Source organism: Hyposmocoma kahamanoa, unplaced genomic scaffold, assembly GCF_003589595.1.
Source record: "Hyposmocoma kahamanoa isolate Upper Pololo Valley unplaced genomic scaffold, ASM358959v1 65, whole genome shotgun sequence".
In the NCBI taxonomy this organism is placed as follows: Eukaryota; Metazoa; Arthropoda; class Insecta; order Lepidoptera; family Cosmopterigidae; genus Hyposmocoma; species Hyposmocoma kahamanoa.
In genome coordinates, this window is record NW_020653853.1 from 13,560,788 (window position 1) to 13,574,584 (window position 13,797).

General features: G+C 34.7%; 1 protein-coding gene across 3 annotated transcripts; it reads left to right on the forward strand.

Annotated features, from left to right (window-relative positions):
- Positions 1–4,269: 4,269 nt before the first annotated feature.
- LOC113231377 lies at positions 4,270–13,435 on the forward strand. Of its 3 annotated transcripts, XM_026465672.1 has the most exons (6): positions 4,275–4,484; positions 8,470–8,737; positions 9,021–10,064; positions 10,215–10,316; positions 10,842–10,934; positions 12,066–13,435. In XM_026465672.1, the coding sequence occupies exons 2-6, from the start codon at positions 8,501–8,503 to the stop codon at positions 12,267–12,269; spliced, it is 1,680 nt and encodes a 559-aa protein (XP_026321457.1). In that variant the 5' UTR covers positions 4,275–4,484; positions 8,470–8,500; the 3' UTR covers positions 12,270–13,435. The 3 variants fall into 3 exon arrangements, with proteins under 3 accessions (XP_026321456.1, XP_026321457.1, XP_026321458.1); XM_026465671.1 differs by lacking the exon at positions 12,066–13,435 and having other exon boundaries at positions 4,270–4,484; positions 10,842–11,329; XM_026465673.1 differs by lacking the exon at positions 10,842–10,934.
- Positions 13,436–13,797: the final 362 nt, after the last annotated feature.

Sequence of the window (13,797 nt, forward strand, 5' to 3'; positions counted from 1 at the left end):
TGATCACCAGTTGTTTATTTTCGTTATGAAAACATTTGTTAGTCATTGTGATAACACTGTATTGTAAACTTCGTTTCGTTTTAAGATTAGATAGCAATTATCAAGTTAAGTTTATCGCGTGAGATACAAACAACGTGTAATTCATATATATTCGATTTAAATATCAACATAATGACAAATTTGTACTGGATGGACAAAATTGAAAAATGAAAATTTTGTGTTGCAATAGAACGAAACGCATTGTTCCAAATCTAAAATTCTACCTGGTTCAATACCAAAGTATGCATGGGCGAGCAATATAACGAGCATTGCCTACACTTAGATCTAAACTAAATTTAAAATTTTAAAGCTAAAACTAGGTTTCAGCGTCGCCTGACAAGAGTCAACAAGTAATGAAACAATGCTTTTATAACGGTAACGGAGCCGACAGTTTCTAAGAAAATTGTAACTATTTTTTTTTAAATAACTGCGCATTTGACCTCCATCTCATCTGACCTGATGGAAAGCGACGATGAGGTCGACGATATTTGGTCTGTGATGTAGCATGCACACCTAAATAATGCCTATTCACTCTCGCCTTGAAAAGGTCCAAGTTATAGCGTTCGGGGAACATGTACGCAGGCAGGGAATTCCACTCCCTAGCCACTCGCCATATAAATGTGGAAGCGAAACGCTTCGGGCGTATCCTGGGAATATCCACAACATTCCAGCCCACGTCTAGTCCCCCCATGATGGAAAGTGGAAGGCGGAATCAAATTATGCAATTCTATCGCACACTGTCCGTGATATATTCTGTAGAATACCGATACAACTCTACGGCGGTGTTCAAGGTTCTGCAGCTTGGCCTCTACTAATTCCGAGTCACCTATAAGCCTCCATCCATCAAACCAGGTGGCAGGTCTTTACGCCTGTGACGATGTTGACCTCCTCATCGTCATCCCACCTTTTTATCATCGTGATTTCTGGTTCCTGGCAACTTATTTTTAAAATTTTGAATCTTTCTCGAATGCCCTTTTCCTTCACTACTCTTACGTTTGTTCCATCCGTTATCAATCTCATCCATTTAGAGGCACAGCTCCTTGTGAAAGAATTCATCCAGGGAAGTGCTGCCTACTTCTGCCGCCAAGCAGTGATGTGAGCGTTACTGCGTTCGGTTTTGAAGGATGTTGTAAGGATGCTGGTGAAATTACAGGCTTTTGGCTCAGAGTGACGGGCGTAGTGTTGTGCCCCTCAGATTTTTTCCTATGTAAAGCTCTGAGCGGCACTGCAACTGTTATGGACAGGAGTGTCTTTTACCACCAGTCACACGACTTCTTCGTCCTGCCACTTAATGCCATAAAAAAAATTAAATCAAATGCCCATAACTCACACTTACTTATTGTAAAACTTCACATTGACTACCATCAATATTATACAATTATATAAGGCCTTTTTGGGTTTGCTCTTTTCCTCTTTTAACATTTCTTACGATAAATCTTGTGGATCGAGCCTTCTGGATTCTCATTTCGCTAAGACTAGGATAAGAAGACCTTTCTAACTAATTAAATACTGGGAACTGTTGCAGCGAAACATCTTCCAACAAAACATAGCATAGCATGTGTGGAATGTAAGTTCGTTATAGCTAGCCCGGTTATTTTAACCGGTTATGTTTTATATAGTGGGTAGTATAAAAAGTAAAATGAAGCCATTTACTAGCAAACCCAAGAATACTGCATCCGGCTAAGATCTGTGCAATTATATACTGTTTCTAAAAATGTCCATGTAGATACATAATTATGAAGAGTACTTATGTGGAAGTCCTCATCTTTTAGCTGATTGAAAGTAAAATCATTCCTATTTGACAAAAAGAAACCTGTTTGTTATTTACAGATATGAATAACTATGAGTCTGAATGAATTATTTACCTAATTGAAAGTTATAATAAATAAAAATGAAACCAATTTCGAATTCGCAAAAGACGACCACTCAAACCGCGCCGCGACGCATTTGCATTGCGTGTACAATAATTTTAGAAGATTTTGTAAGAATTATGAAAAGGATAAGATTTCTAGGAATCGCCTGCTTCTTGCAAAAATAAAATAAAATCTTACAACTACCACTGTAACGGGCCTAATCTACTATTATGTAGACTAATTTTAATTTTAAATAGATTATAAGATTTTGATAATGATAATTTATTACTTTCCTATTTTATTATTTAAGCTTGTGGGAATTCGTATAAGTAATGTGTCATATTTAAAATTTATTTGATGTTTTATTTAGATTAATAGTGTGTTTCAAGAATTACGTCTACATTTACTTCGTGCTTTTTAGCGTCTTTGAAAAAATAACAAACAGTGTTTTTGATTAATTACCAAATTGTATTATTTACTCTTTCCGTAGATATACGTAAATACACACATATACTGCAAATTTATACATTTCATAGTTCCTTAACAGATTATCGTCTCGATTTAATTTGAATTCACTTGGTTTCACAATCTTCTAATAAAATTCAACCGTCTGGGGCTTTTAACTCGCTCACAGACAGCACTTGAACAGTATCGCACACAAAAATGTTGCCATAGTATTTATTATATTGATTCAATTAATAAATTAGGGACGGCTCATTTCGTCAACATTCTTGTGTAAAGAAAGTGCGGCTAGGACAGTAGTACAATGATTGTCATTGGTCATATTGAATTGGTAATAATTTTTTTTGCGTTTTAGATATAAAATTTCGTTAACTTACTTTTCACCCACTCGGAAAGGCTTTCTTTCCCATTAGAAATCAAAAAAAGGAAAGCATTTTTTCCTCGCAAGCGTGGAAAAGGTTTTTGAAATTTGAACTTGATCATGGACTGTGGTGCACCTAACTTTTTCTTTCGATGAAAAAAAAACATAATGTCACGTTCAACTACACGATTTATCTGACATTATTTATGTTAAATCCGCTGGTATAGCGCTGGCATGGTATGCGAGAAGACGTCGGTTCGAATCCGGCCGGGTCGAAGGATTTTTTGTGAGTGTTCGAACTTTGTATTAATCATTATAATTGAACAAGTTCACTACTTGAATTTAATTATTATTTGCCAGGAGAATATTATTTTTGAAGTTTTAATTCGCAACATAACACGGGAAGTGTGTTAATCAGATTTGAATAGTTTTATAAGTATTCAATTAACTAAGTATGCAATATAACTATATTGCAGAGCAATTATTGCATTCACAGTGAACGTTTCAAGGTAATGTACGAAAATAAGGTTTACTGCTAGTAATTGTGAAAACAACAATACATTTTAATAACAATACAATTGTAAAAATATAGTTTGCTCGAAACTTTAACAAGACCATTCTATTTTGCTACCACTATAAGCGTATTTTAGCTTTCTCGTACGAAAATTGACATTGCTAAATTTTTATCCAGATATATTTTCTTATGTTTAAATCACTCATATTATTAAAAAACGTTCTTTTAATTACATTTTGTGATTGTACACGTACTTGTGTATCGAGTTACTTGATAATATGACAATGTAGTACTCGGCTTGTTTCATTATGTTACACATGATCAGCTCACAAATACTCAATTAGCGCTTAGTCTACTTATTGGACATGTTTAATGAAAAAGAAAATAAATTGGACAACACGCTACATCGCTTTGTACGCCTTTACTTACCTGCTAAACGTGTTTCATCGTTATTAGAGTATGTCCCAGTAATTATAAATGACGATACAAAAAGTGCTTCTAGCCCACTTCCATCCGCATACATAGTTTCTATTACTTTAACCAATATCGTGATATTTTGTCGGCTAAAAACCTTACCAACTTAATTTGCTGGACAATATGTATGAACACCAATAAGCACATCGTAGCAAGTAATACTTCAGATTCTTTCAACATCTCTCTCGATTGAACAGAACAGCTGACTTGATCAGTATTAACAAAACATAAATTATAGTCAAATTATTAGTACTAGTTATGCAATGTAAAACTTACATTACTATCAAGTCTTGAAATTATCGTACCCGGGCACCAGATGGCGCAGTTAAACGTATGTAGGTACTTAGAACCTCCTATCCGTTCAGTCGCAGTATCTGCAATGCAGCATAATAGACTCTATTATTTATAATGCTAACTGTTGTAGGGTTATATAAAGGTTAAATTGTAAGGCATTAAGTTTTGACAATGAGGCTTTTCCGGTGTTTACACCCGTCAACCGTAGGGGGGCGCTGTGGGCGGCGCAGCAACCCGTGAACGAGCATTACCAAGCACGCACCGCGCTCGATGACTTGCCGCAACATTCTTAGCGTAAAAGTTACCGTGGATGGTTTACTCTATGTAATTTGCGATGTTAAGTTGATACCCTTTTAGTTTACCCTTCGAAAAGTGCGCGAACGAATTATTTTTCGAACTACGACTGTACAATAATGATTGTTTTTCTTGTGTCGACGGTGACACAACCAAGCATTATGGACTGGGAATTTTGTGCAATGTGCAATTAGTGAGTATGCAGTTTTCTTACACTATTTACAATGTATGTTTTCATATATACTAAAACAAAATAAACCTCTAGTTCCATTTGAAATAATTCTGTCGTAGTACACGTTTATAGCCTTGTATTATAACGATATTGTTTACGTTTATGTTTGTTTACGCAGTCTTCATTACAAAAGACACGTGTGGTGACTGATATTCTATTTTCAAAAATAAACAAACAACTTCCATTTCAAATACAAAATATATATATATAAATACAGTATAATATTACAAATAATAATTGAGTTCCGTGTCGAAGTGAATAATGAAAGATTTCAACTTGTCCTTGAATACGTTTCGGATTTGAACCTAAACGAACAGTCACTACGTTTCATCATAAGCAGTTTGTATGTTCGTAATATTATTACAATTATAGGTAATTAAATTATCGCTGGACCTTGTATCCATTTAGTCTTATGTTACCTACATATATTGTACGATATGTTCTTACACGTTTTTCCAAAAAAAAAAAAACATTTCATTGAAACAAAATGGTAGAGTTTTTCAAACTAACTCGCGATTCTCCGGTCCGTAGCACCTCGCGCGGTGGAAGGTGTTTTTCTGAATCTATTGTCATGTAACGTACAAACCATGTTTGCCTATCATTTACTTAATTAAAAATTAGTTTCGCGGTTGCGTGTTTAGGATTTAAAACAGCGAAAAAGTATTTTATGTTGGAGTAGGTATAGCTATTACCTAAATCTTGCGTAAAATTATATACTGTCTTAACACGAACCTCTAGAGATTATATTATATAGAAACAATAACATGTCATCATTAAAATACCGATACACGACGACAAATCGTCACGTATATAGGTAATAATTGAGCTAAATAAATAGGCTAAGCGAAATTGCCAACCTATGCATTGTTTTTCGTTGAAAACAGTTATTATTTTATTATAACAAGTAGGTAGTAAATTTCTACAAACAGTGGATACACATAAAGTAAAATTAGGCTTTTTTTTGCTCTGTATTTACAACAAAACTTGATGTATCCCACATGTATCGCACATGATAAAGTTTTCGATGTACTTAAATGTGTACAATCAGTATTACAATACTCTGTGCAATTAGGTGTCCAAAAATGTCTTAAAATACAAAAACTTATCTCAGAAAATGCGTTGACAACTTTTCAATGAATCCGAAATTCGAAAGAAAAGAATTTGACTTTTATTTTCATTGAAAGCAACTTGATTTTATTCAATATTCAGATTTTCTTTTATCATTTTGAATACTCACAAAATATTGACGCTCACTGTATGATTTCCATAATTATTAACAATAATTAGACGTTTGGAATTAAGAACGATCCACGGTATTATAATTAAGGCAGCGTCATAACGCCTCCTAAAGTACTTGTTACATAATAGGTAGCCATTTATACTTACATAATTAACCAGAATGAGAGCAAATAAGATTTCATTTTGCGAAAATACGACCTTGTTACGATGATACCGCAGACGATTCTCGCGGTAACTTTTTGTTCAGAATATAAATCTTACAATAAATTTCTAGCTGGTCTCACTCAACTCGATATCTAGAGTATCTCTGTGGGGCATAAGCCCTACATTGAATTAACTATCCTCGCGTGTTTAGATCTTTATGTACCTATATGCATCTAGTGACCCGATTGTATTTTCTCCACACTACCTAAACAGAGTTCCACTAGCCAAAATATAGGGACGGCGGCGGCGCTTCTGTGGGTTGGACAAATGCTCATAGACTCATTTTATTTTTTTTATTTATTTATTCATTTGCATTGGTAGACACGTTACATTTAATATGTTACATGCACCCAGTAAGGGTATAACAAATGATAAGTCTTATAAATTACTCTATCCACATCCACAAATTACGCTATACGATACACCTTCACACTTTTTTATATTCTTAATTTAAGAGCTATGTACCTAAATGATAGAAGGTGTAATTTTCACCAACAATTTTGACGGATTGTACTTTTATCGTTAAGGTGTAGATATCCCACGTATTACCCAGCATTTATTAGCTCGACTAGACTTTAAACAAATCAGCATGATTTTTGCATTCAATGATATTTAGAGTACTATTAACGTTAGTTTCTTTATGTAATTTTCAAACGTTATAATCATATTTTCTTTTCTTGTCCTTTAGTACCGCACTGTTTCGTAAGTGACTTGCTGCAGAATTAGACGCCAAGAAAATAAATTTATTGTTTCACCAAATACTTCATATAAAAATTCAATACAAAATTGCCTATTGTTGAGACACCCGATTAGCGGTTTCGACAAGTATCATTCAGACAATCGACTATAGGAACGACTCTGTCGAAATAATTTCCCACGAAAACAGTCAAGCATTGCGTCAACGAGTTTTCTCAGACTTTGTCAACTGCATTCAACTGTTAAGAGCATAAAACAGTAGTTTATTGCAATATTATGTACAACATTGAAATCACAATCGAAGTTAAGTAGACTTTGAGACTCGATAGTATATATATCGTATACATAATTTTTTATAATTAATAGCGTAATGTTACAAATAGGGTATTTGCATGCTGAAACCGAATCTATGATGCGATGTTCAATATCTCAATTAACATCAGATATATTATAGGCTCATGGTATATGTTGTCCCATTTTAGCAAAAATTATCATTAACATGAAATTTATATGACGTGATTATGGATGTAACGTTACATATCATTTTAATCCCTGTTCATGGACGGCTCTACATTTGGACATCAATTTATGTTTATTTGTGCACTTCTAGTTGATACCCTGCCATGGAGATGATTAAATTAAAACGCGATAGCTTAGAAAGTGAAAAATAGTAAATTATTGGCTTTTATAGCTTCACTATATTACATACCTTTGTAAGTACTACAAAATTTCAACATAAGTATGTTGAAATTAGATCTATAGATCTGACACATGGTTAGAGAATACATAAAAAAAGATAGGTAATAGATACGTTACCATCTTTAATTTGATCTGCAAAATAGACTGGCATTATCATAGCTAGGTGCCCTAAGCCGTAGATTTAGCCTAAGATGTAGATTTACGTCAGTTCACGTAACAACAACCTTATTACCTGAACCGAGTGTAACCACTTGCACACATGCAAACATTTCCTTTCACAAAATGCCTTTCCGTCTATTCTTTAACCCCCATATTATAAAGAAAACCTTAATCATAAAATAACATAGAAGTTCCTAGAACGCACACAGTTCCGTAACAATCAAAAGTAATAAAAATTAATGACGTCAATAAAAAAATCAATAATATTGCGGTTATTCAGACAAGACTCCAAACACTGCGTTCTCGCAATATTCTGTGTAATAAGTAGCAATTTCTTATACGTGTTATGTAACCTTTGTCGTAATAAATCGTCTAAGCAAGCTGTGTTGTCCGCGTACCGAAGTCGGTGCAAATGCGGACATCATTCTCGATTTCAGCACAATTCGTGTTGCTGATACAAGAACCTATGCAGCTATTTTGTATATTTAATACGTGTATGTAACATAGCTATGTTTAATAATAGGTAGGTAATAGGTACGTAGTACTTAATAATTACTAATGTATTGGAAGCACTTATCCTATGTCATTTCTTTTGTTGTTTTATTTAAACTCTGCCGAAGTAAAGAGAAAATTTCCTTTTGCTTTTCCCGCTGAATGTTTCATATTGTATTGCGTTCCGTTTCAATGAACAAAATGGAATAAAAATAAATTAGTTTAATCATACAGTGGTACTTGCACCTTATCGAATAAGTATATATTGTATTTTATTAAATATCTTTTAAGTTTTTGCATTTGCTGTTGCGATTGATAATACGATAGCAACTTCGTTTATGATAAGAAATGTTTGACGTAATCTGCACTGAACGCAACGCAAGAATGTAACTTTGTTTTTCACACAATCAGCACGTGTAATTGCAAAATAAGCAGATGTTTTGTTTTCCGTTCACAGTACGACACGTTGATGTGGTTCATTGGAAAAAATGAATAGAAACGGCAGTAGAAGAATCCCTGAGTTCCACGATGAGCACTGTTGCGCGGGAAATGGCATCGGGAATTTCCGGCGCACTTCCTCACTGCGTCTGCGCGGTGAGAAAATGGTGCAGCGGTCGCCGCTTTCCACCAGGAAATTAATTCCAATAATCACGGAAAATAATCACCAAAAACACCGGTGCGATGGGGCTCGAGGCTGTGAGCCCAACCATCGCCCGCGGAGTCATGTAAGTTTTACATTAACTCGTTTGTTTTTCTGAATAATTAAACTATTGCCATGGCTACTTCCGCCGACCCAAACGAATACAAATGTAAAGTGCGTGTGCTACACTTTCATACTAATGAAATTCCAGAAAAATCGAAGCAGCTAGTTTTTGGGAACTACTTTCTTGTAATATAAGATTTTGGAGTTGAGACAATCGTATTGATGTATATATTTACGAGGTTTTAATAGTGTTTTTAGAGCCGTGCTTGTGATATTTTACTGTTTATGCTTATTTTAATTTTCAGTCATTCACCTCCAATGTTCAAAATAAAACAAAAAAATCCTATCTAAAACCTCAGGAGTCTTACTTAGACAGAAAGTTGAGCATGACCGACTCCGCAAACACCCCACCCGGATCTCCTGAAGAGTTGCCTGATGATGATTCTCTGCACAGCTATGGCAGCGCTGCAACTGCTGCCTCAGTTGATGCTGGCTATGCACCATTCAATGGCACAACCTTTAGTGGCAGGTCCATGCGATATGTCCTACATTGCTCATCACATGCAGGGTTGGCAGGTGAAGAGTATCTCACACCAACACAGCGTGCTCAAAAACAGATTCGCAGACTCAAAAACCTCCTCCATCATGCCAAGAAAGACTTAGAAAAAAAAGACAGTGAGATTTTTCAACTAACCAAAGAAGTAGTGGAATTACGATTATATAAGGCGTCTGTGTGCTCCCCAGATGAGAAATCTAACTCAAGCGAAATAGTGACCATTAGAGAAAACGCTGAAGATGGTTCTCTGGAGCAGGATAGTCCAAAGCAATCTGAGCCTTGCATACACTTTGATGTCACAGATGGTCCACTATACAAAGATGAAACGCCTACTAGATGCCGTAATGAAATGCAAGGTTCATTCACTGATTCTGGTCACTTTGATGATCTCACTAACTCTTCTTTACATTCTAAGGAATCTGTACATATGTTGACTCATGAGGCTTCATGTATGACTGATATAGGAGGTGGTGAGGATGACCATCGTAGTTTAATAGCATTTTATGAGAAGAAAATTGAGGATGTTATGAGAGCACATGTTGGGGAGACTCAGGAGCTCAAGGAAAGTCATAATGATAGGGTGGAAGCATTATTGCAGAAATTGGCAGATGTTAATACTCGTTATTGTGAATTGCTGCCGAACTATGAGCAAGCAAGAGAAAGAATTCATGCATTGGAAAAACAGCTGGAGGACGCTAATAGACAGCTGCAGGACGGAGAGAGCAAGCATCGCTCTATGTATTTGCAAATGTACAACAAAGGAGTTGAAGCTGCCAAGTTTGAGTTGGACAAGGTAACTAACTACTCTAAAGCATGTAGATTGTGTCACAAAAGCTATTTACATTGTAGGGAACCTGTGATTTTAGGCTTCTTTACATCCATTATGTTCTATTGTTGAACAAATTGTAATTTCGTGTTTTCCATATTGACTTTGTTTGTGTAGGATGGAGATCAAGGGCCATGTCAAGATCAAGTGAACCGGGTGTCTGTTGAGGAATTACTGCAGCAACTGCAGATAACTCAGACCGAACTTGAGAATGTCCGAGTAAGTTTTTCCCACTAAACTATGTAGTACTAACTCATTGCTTTTACCAATTAAAGGACTACCCTTTTCTAACAATACAAAAATAGTGCTTAAATCTAAAGCCTTTTAAAGTACTTTAATGACCGTAACAAAAAAGTACACAAGGCATAAAACAGCAGCGGCAGCAGCAACAGGATTTTATTACTGTATGTCAACTTTTAACTCTAATATGAAACTTGACGAATTGTCAAGTAAAAACTCATAGCGTGTGCTTTAGAAAAAAAATACACTAGCATGTGGTTTCCACTCCAAGAATATTTTTGTAGTGATAAGACATTTGTCAAAATCATATACCATTTCTTTATACCAACTTAATAAGCTAACATTTCAAGTCACTGATGCTAACTCACGTTAGACCCATATATATATATATATAGCCTATTGAAGAAGTATGATGATTGAATTAACCTTGAGCACACTGTACTGAGTGGTGTGTGCATGTAGTGGCAATTAACTGGGCCCGCTTTAACTTCTAGTGCATTACAGGACACGGCATTCACAACGGACCGAACAGCAAAATCACAAGTACTTCTAAGCGCAAAGGAGGCTGTTTCTTTATGGGTCCTAGGAGCTCGAAAGGTTGGATTTACAAGGACGAAATTCAGTGCCACTTTTAAAACACTTTTTATTATTATTTGTTTTCACACCCTGCTTCGTTCAGCGCACTGGTTCAGATCAAACCGTGATAACAAAAGATACAATTTCTGTTTAATAGTGACAATGCTAAAAAAACTTGGATATGGGTGGGTTAAACCAGAATTTGGCAGCAGTCAAGTAATGTGCTAAAACCTACTATTATAGTTACCTACGCCATTTGAGATAAATTTATTTATTATGTACTGTAAGCACTTGTATAAATATTTCGTTTCCTATCTATTATAAACAAAGTGAAGGTCATGTTACGCGCCTGAAGCTTTGTTAGTGGCAAACGGACATATGGCACCTTTGTTTTAATTTTTATTTGCCACGTCTGACACTCAGTCATAAACGTTATTCTCTTTTAGGGAGTACTTTTATTTTAATCTTACTGAAATTTCCATATTTTATAACAATATAAAATTGCGCAATTAATTAAAACAATTATATACTGGTTTTTAAACAATTCGTGCTTTATCTTTTATTTCGGCATCACCTAATCCTTATTCAAGTAGAACTTAAGTAGAAACTAACAAAGCATATTCTTACTTTATGGATAACCGAATTCAACGCTTTGCATGCTATTTATTTGAAACAGCCTCTTTTGGTATTTTGGTATAACAGTGGTTGGTAATGTTTATTATATTTTGTTCGTTTACTATTTTATACAATTTTACATTGTACATTTAGATTCAATTTTATGAGTATTTTTTTATTTTGGTACGAAAGTTTAACGGAATAGTAGTATATCTATTACACAATTACCTATGTACTCGTTTAATTTTACAGGTATTACTTAATTTGTATTGTGGTCTGATGATTTAATAATAAAGCATGTTGTAAAAATTAAAGAAATAGTTTACTTCTATTTTTGTGTTAGTAAATAGTAATTTGCATGCACAAATTGAGACACGATGGGACCGCGAGTTGATCGCTATACATTGTCGAAAGCATTTTTTATTTATACACAAGCTTTAGCTTCATGAAGAGCAATGTATGCCGACAAACACGAAGGTTTAAATTATTGGACCTGTGAAACGAAAAACTTTCGTTAATTTATTACATCTTTTACAGGCCATGTACCGTCGCATCATCGAAGCCCAAAAAGGCAACAAGACTCATATCGACCCCGAAGTTACTCTGCAGTTCCTAAAATCGGCTATCTACTACTTCCTCACAGACCCTGAAAACCATCAAGGCCACTTAAGCGCAATTGAAAATATACTAGGATTCACAGAGGCTGAAAAGAAAAACATTCGGAAAGCCAGGCCTACATAGGAAAGACTGCTGTGAACGTGTGATAATGTCCATAAATGTTGCTATTTAGGTTTAAATAGATTAATTATTGCATGTCGTCAAAGACGATTAGGTAAACTAAGACTAAGCTACACTGTGCACATTATTTTACTTTAAACTGGTACAAATCCAGGTGCGTAGCATAATATCACATAATAACTTTATTTGCGGTGATTGTTCTCTTAGGTTTTTATAGATTAAGTTTTACAATCGAATTTATTTGCCTTGTATTTTTTGTGATTCTCCTTAGTTATTAAGCACCAAAGAATTTTTAATTTCCTTCTAAATTGTGCAATTTTGACTTAATTTTACAGTCGGGAATTTAGTGGTATACTAAACTGGTATACCAAAATAATATTGTATGATGTTGTTTATAAGAATTTATTTTGCCTTTAGTGTTGTTTAATTATATTATGTTTTGTTTTGCATGCTGGGCAGTATTAACATTTTAACGTGTTGTTTGTTTTCCATTCAATTATTTAATTTTAAAGTATTTTTTAACTATCACACACCGAAAATAACCATAAAGACTAGTTTTAATATGTACATAATATTTTGTTGTGTCCAAAAGATGATTTTGCATCTAAAAATCCACAATCAAACACGTTAAAATTCGTCAGTGTGGTTATACTCGTACTTCTCTTGATATGAACTTTAGGTATTTATTGTAGAATTTACGCAGATAAAAATCTTGCCACTTTTGTGATTCACGTTACCTTTGCATAATATTGTTGTGTTCCTACCTCTATACATTTTACTTTAATTTTTATATTTCTTTTCAATTTGTAAATTGTAAAACTATGATCTTTCTACAAGTACATTTTGTATGCAGCTGATTTTAAAGAGTAGCTTATTTTACAGTTAGCAAATTGTAAAGATTTTACAGTAAATTAGTTCAAATATATAAAGTAATTTTAGGACAGAAGACAAATTATACATACTTATCTAACTCAAGTTTATGGTTAGCAATTCAATACAAAACTGTCCGAGTTTGCAACCAACGCTGTTCACTTAGTAGTTAATGTGGTTTTTGCTTTTGTCCAATCAAAAGATGGATCCTACTTGGTTCTCACTATTTTTTAGACTGCAGTATTACATGACATCTAAACTGTGACTTACTCGTCTTTGTCCAAATTAAAAAAATATTCAGTGTTAAATTATTTTTTATTTCACTTCTGCATTCGCATTCGTCATTTTTTGCAATGTGTATGGCTCATTTCACATTACGGCGTAACGGAATGGAAACGAATTTTTATAACGATATTGTACAAAGCATAATGAACTTTATGGCAATTTGGGCAGCGTACAAACTAGATACAAGCTAACAGAACGCGCGTCTACTGGAGAATTCTCGGGAATTCCTGCGCATTCGCGAGAATTCCCGCGGCTGCCGTCTGCGACGCCTACCATCCGCAGAAAGGGGCGGGTGTGGCGCGAAAGCAGGCGCAACGCGATGTCAAGCGTCTTCGAATTACGTGTCACGGTATAAAAAACACGGATTCAAGTGAAA